The 5,890-nt window shown below is 45.6% G+C and overlaps 1 protein-coding gene across 1 annotated transcript; it reads left to right on the forward strand.

The window, feature by feature from the left end:
* The first annotated feature begins 1,001 nt into the window (after positions 1-1,001).
* On the forward strand, positions 1,002-3,029 carry LOC121815808 (glycosylated lysosomal membrane protein-like). Its single transcript, XM_042228246.1, has one exon. It carries the CDS (start codon positions 1,267-1,269, stop codon positions 2,452-2,454), a length of 1,188 nt encoding a protein of 395 aa, XP_042084180.1. The 5' UTR covers positions 1,002-1,266; the 3' UTR covers positions 2,455-3,029.
* The last annotated feature ends 2,861 nt before the right edge of the window (positions 3,030-5,890 follow it).

Below are 5,890 nucleotides of genomic sequence, written 5' to 3' on the forward strand. Positions count from 1 at the left end.
CAGCTTAGCTTATTTCAGAGGAAGTTTGGAGTAAGAACTATGGAGGACGCAGAGCTGAAGACAGAATCAACGGGGAACTACAAATATGGCTCCCATCGAGCAGCAACAACATGGGTTCGTGATAGAAACGGATATCAGCTACTGGAGCTGGTTCTGCAGACCTGGTTCTGGTTCCTTATTTCCTGCCAGGCATGATGTGGTTGATCCCTGCAGAGCAGCAGACGAGTATTTACCAGCTGAAATCACTCTGCTGAATATTTTTACTAGCGTGGCCTCTGAGTTCACTCTTCCTAGAACTCGTCGAGTCTCACTGGTATCAAAAAGCCTCAAATACCTCACTGATAATAACAGACGCAAAGCCTTCCAGCAGTTTCTAAGCCTCAGGGCTGTTGGACTCACTCCAGCATCAAATAGCACAACCAGCAGTTACACAAACACAAGTGCGACAGAAACGAGGCTGAAAATAGGCAGACAGCCGGGTTATTTACTGACCTCGGCCTCAGGTGTGAACAGCGACTGCTGCTGTTTATCAGGAGTTCAGTCTTTCCCATTAGTTCAGTTTAAGGAGCAAATGCACACATCACAACTCTTTACATGAGTCCTGCTTTGACTGTGCAGGCTGTCCCACAGGTGATTCAGCAACACAAAGGACGCACAATCATTCAGCCACAGACACTGAAGCAACCACGGCAGCTTTCAGAGCACTGAAACAGAAACATCTTTGTTGGTGTTTCAGAAAGAAGCTTCTGAACCGGTGAAGATGCAGAAAGTGTAAAACCGAGTGAACAAGAAGCAGAGTTTGCGTCTGTGACTAAAAATCCCTCAGAGCTGTCCAGACGTTAATGAAGGCGCCGTTACTGCGCACGCGTGTGCGTCGCTCCGGTTTCCCTGTTTATTAAAGCCCGACACGCACGAAAAAAAAAAAAAATGGCATAAGTTACAATGATCTGATGCAGAAGTATAATTCATATATAAAAAGTGAACCACGGTCGTAGTGCAGAAAACCCGGGGTTAACTCTGCAGTATAAGCCTTTGGTCAGTTTCACAGAGCTGAAACTCTGACTGGAACAAAAAAGCCGGAGTTTCGACTCAGGATCGACAAACTTAAAGCTGTGAGATAAACCTGCTGCCTGCGCAGTTCAGCCCATGACTGGGTTAGTCTGAGCTCAGCTCTGGTTGGCTGATTTCTTTCTGACACTACGAGCAGCCAGGTCAGCTGACTTCAGGGAACCAGCGGATCATGTGATCAAAGACCGAGCAGAGACGATGGCAGCGGGGAGTGCGTGGAGTGGCGGACTGTACGTGGTTCTCGTGCTGTGGATCGTCACTGTAACGTGCTCCGCGGAGCCCGGACGCAGACAGATTTCAATGCAGTTATACCCCAGCTCACATTCAACCCCTCGAGCTGGTGACCTGCTGCATGTGAGAGCCGTGGGAGACAATGACACGCTGCATTTCCTGTTCTGTAGCCAGGGGGCGCCAACGCTGCTGCTCATCCACACCAACTCAACTTCTTCTGAAGTGCAGGTGAACTGGCCTGAGTTTGTGGCTCGTAACACCAGCGGCAGCCTGAAAGTGGAGCCAGAGAGCAGCTTGATGTACAGCAGTGCTGTCGTCTTCAGCCGGCTGTTGGAGTATGACGATGTGAACGACACGGCTGAGCCGACCTCTGACCTCTTCCCTCCATACGACCTGCAGAACTTCACCTGGAACCCCATCAACCTGTCCGAACCCATGGCGCTTCTCTGTGGCACCGATGCCTCCTTCACCAATGGTTCGCTCTGCCTTCAGCTGTCGGTTTTTGACTCTGAGGGGCGGGGAGAGGCATGGCCGCACCTCCTGCACTCTGTTAACTCTTCCCAGTTGGAGGTGTGGTTGGATGGCATACCGGCCCGAGCCACTCAGTCCAGGTTCCTGTTGGAGATGCATGCAGTAGGGGAAGCTTATCCTTTAAGCACAGTCGACGTTTACCAATCAATCGACGATGAGTATACGCCATCGATATTCAAGGTTTCTCAATGGGTGTCATCAGTGAATGGCAGTTCTGATGTTCTGGGTTACGCACTGTGGAAGCCAGTGGCGTACCGTCAGGCACGGCCGGCTCTGGAAGATGCCACGCCATGCCGTCACTCGGTGCCGCGGGCTCAGAGTGGGTCGATGGTGACGGCTTCGTCCGGTCTGATCCGAGGCTTCTTCTCAGATCCAAAGAGCATGGCACTGAATGTGAGCTTTGGCCTGGCGGGGGAACCATTCTACAACGTCACACGCTTCCTCAGCTGGACACTGCTGGTGGGTGTTGGGTCACCGCCTGTTGACTCCTTCTCTCCTCTGGTTGTTGCCATCATGGCAATTGGTCTGGGAATTCCCATGATCATCCTGCTGGTTGGTGGAATCTGGCTCTGCATCCGTAAAAGCAAGGGAGCATCCTCAGCCTCCTACGAGCCAATCAACTAATCATTTCACTGCGTTGCCAGAGACAGTTTTAATGTTTTAGAAACAGATGACGTCACAGTGACATTCCAGCCAGTCAGCACACAGCAGAATCCGTGTACCCATTTGTGTTTTTAAAGACAGTCAATGTGTTTGATTGGTGATTGGATAAGATCTTACTCTGTCCTCATCGATTTCTTGCTGAATCAAACCTCCAGGCTCACCACTTGGCAGCCATCTTGAAAAACCTGTGGGCTCTTATGCTCATGGTTATTCTGAAGCTTTTTTTGAACTTTTTCTGTAGGTCATATAAAATACAATGTTTATAAATAAAATATATCCTTTTTCTGAACCCTCAGTCATTGTTACTGAACCCTGACAGGTTCGTGTCCCTTTCTGATGATGTCATATTCTTACTCTAAAGGGTTCATTTAAAGCAGCTGCTCACAGATGAAGAGTCTGCCACCTTGGGGCCAGTCTTTGACTTTCAGATTAAAAGATGTACGATTTAAATTTTTACTTTGAAACTAAAAAGCAAAGTTAAGTTGATTGTTAATAAAATATATCAGAATTGCCAAAAAAAAAAAAAAAAAAAGCCCGACACGCTGATACAGTCACATTAAAGCTGCAGCTCGGCACACGTTCAAATAAACGACCTGTAGAGGTGTGTTCACAGAGAAGATCAGTTCAGGATCAAACGTCTCTGCATCTGCGCAGAAATGAGACTGAAAACCTGAAACTCAGTTTCAGTAAAATCCAGGTTTTCCCATCCAAGTAGTAACCGGGCCCGGCTTAGATCCGGCGAGCTCGGGCGTGCTCAGGTGGTGTGGGCCGTACGCCGTGGTTTGTTAGCGAGGGCTGTGAACGTGCAGGGTGAGGACTGGGTCAGAGTTCAGCCACAGCACACCCCGTTTGTGCAGTGTTGGTGAACCTGTTATTACTGCGGACGATCTCATTAGATATGAATTTCAGAGCTGTGTGTGTCACAATACAACAACCACGCAGGGAATCGAGATATGTGAGTGATAAATTCACCAAACCGTGAATCTCACAGTGATGAATACTGTAACAAACAGCTGACGCTGAGACTGCCTCAGAGCCTGATGTGGACGTGAGGGACACCCTGTATGCACCACAGCGCTCACGTTCCCCTGTTCCCTTGAAAACACAGAAAACTGAATCAACTACAGAGCTAATAACCAATAATAATATTAATATTTATCAATATTTATTCTGCAAACGTCTCTTTGACCTGAACCATGAACAGGACCTGCACACACCGAGTGGAGGTCTGATGGCGGCTCTGACATGTACTCAAAGTAAGAAAGTAAAAGTAGCTCTTTGGAGAAGGTTTCCATTTTTGTGCAAAGCTAACTGAACCCTGAGCCTAATGTAACAACAAAATAATATCAGTAGATGTAAATGTGCTCAGCTTGAGTCAGTTACGTAGAACATGAGCTTTTCCTGTTGCCTGTGACTTTGACTCCAAACAGGAAAATGTGAGCAGTCAGAGGTTAAAGTGGATTCAGCAGGTGGGGGAACCTGAAAGCAGCCGAATGTCTCAGTGTGGGAAAATAATCATAGCTCACAATCATCTACTGAGAGCTCCAGTGGAGCTAAGTTTTCTTAGTGCAGGCTGTACACACAGGTGTGCTCGCACCTGAATTCAACCAGATGTGAGCAGATGTTTCAATTGTCCTGGCTGGTTTCATCCTCCACGCTGTGTATGCTGTCTTTATATTAGACAGTCACACACTGGCCTTTACTTTAAACCATCACTGTGCAGCAGACTCACCTGTTCATCCTGCACTAAGCTGCAGCCTTTAAATAACAGTCAGTCTGTTTAGCAGCAGCTTTATGAACAAACATCATGTGACACGTACAGATTTAACAACACTTCCATGTGAGCTTTAAACGAGCATCCTTCCTGTGACTCTAAGCTCTCTGCTTCCTCTCCTCCGTTCTTATCTGTCTCCATCTCTGAGTGAACGTAGCTCTCTGTCTTTTCTGTCCCTGTCAAATAAGCAGCTGGACTTTAGCTGCAGCTCACTGTGGGACAAACTGCACACAGTTTGTGTGTTTGCTGGTGTTTGTTGACACTTGAAAACGTTACTCCCTTTGTGCTCACTCCTCTCCTGCAGCAGTAGCCAGATGCCGAAGTCGCTTTGATGATTGAAGGCTCGCAGTGACGAAATAACTGCGAGCCGGTACCGGTCCGCGGCCCGGGGATTGGGGACCGCTGCTGTATAAGACAGTTTCCATTTGTCCTAAAAACAAATAAACATCGCATTACAAAAAAATGCAGGAAGTAAAAATAAAAAGTTGTCAGAGAAAAACTACCCAGCTAAAGTACAGATACCTGAAAATTCTACAAATACTTGAAGTATTTGTACTTAGTTACTTCCCAGCTCTGGATAGATTCCTGTGTCAGCTGCTCTGCTGCAGCTCTGAGAGGCTGAAGCTAGAGGCTGTGTTTCCTCCTGTGAGCAGCAGAGGGCAGCGTTTCACTGAACAGCTTCACAGCTTCACCTCTGAGACTCTGCTGTGAGTAGAAACATGTTCAGTTTGTTTCTGCTGGGATGTTTTACTGTCTTCATGCTGAATGGAGCTCCTGCTTCACTTTGTGAGTCACAGTTTGGTCCCTGAGGCCGGCGACCACATCAGAGGGTGGCGAGCTCATCAGGGCCCAACATTTGTGCGTTTTCTCTTCTTCTTCATCAGGTCTTTTTCTGCTGCGATGCCTTTTCCGCTCTGTTACAGTTTTATTCCTTATGCAAGTGAAATGGATGCAATTAAAACACGCTGATTTGATCTGAAGTGAAACTAAAGCTAAGAAGCTCTGCAGAAGGCTACAGTTACCTGACAGCGCCCTCTAGTGGGAGCTTGGTCAAATCATTTGACACAAATAATTAATAAATTATAACAAAAGAAATACTGATAAAATACTGATGAGTAATGTTTAAATTAAGAGAATGAAGATGGATTTTTGTTTGTGATCAATTCTGCTGGCGGACTTCATCTAAATTAATGCTAATAATCTGTTTTTTATGCAGATTTGTATGATCTAGCTGTTCTGCTCTGATGATTTTCAAAAGAATTTCCATTGTTTGAAATCAGGGAGATGAATTCTTAACTTGGAGGAAATATTTTAAAAGAATCAAATATTTACAAAAAATCTGAAAATAAATAAATAAATTTAAAAATAAAACTCATGAAGGACGTGCTGCACTCTGCAGACATGTTAAAAAATGTTTGAAAATCAGAAAAATGTGAAACGGAAGAGCTTATCATTATTCATTTATCTATAATTTATTGTATCTTTGTTTTGGTGAAATCTGATTATGAAAGTGTTGCCGGGCATAAAAGTCAGTATGTAAATCGAGCCTTTTCACTCAGATAATGAGAGTTTGTTATCCTTCCATTTTATTGAATTATTTGTTGTCATTTATTTATTTTTGGG

The sequence above is a fragment of the Haplochromis burtoni genome, unplaced genomic scaffold, assembly GCF_018398535.1.
Source record: "Haplochromis burtoni strain Fernald_Lab_line unplaced genomic scaffold, NCSU_Asbu1 Contig_313, whole genome shotgun sequence".
In the NCBI taxonomy this organism is placed as follows: domain Eukaryota; kingdom Metazoa; phylum Chordata; class Actinopteri; order Cichliformes; family Cichlidae; genus Haplochromis; species Haplochromis burtoni.

Excerpts from the sequence above, each read along its gene's own strand:
- LOC121815808 (XM_042228246.1), top strand. The coding sequence starts at position 1,267 with ATGGCAGCGGGGAGTGCGTGGAGTGGCGGACTGTACGTGGTTCTCGTG.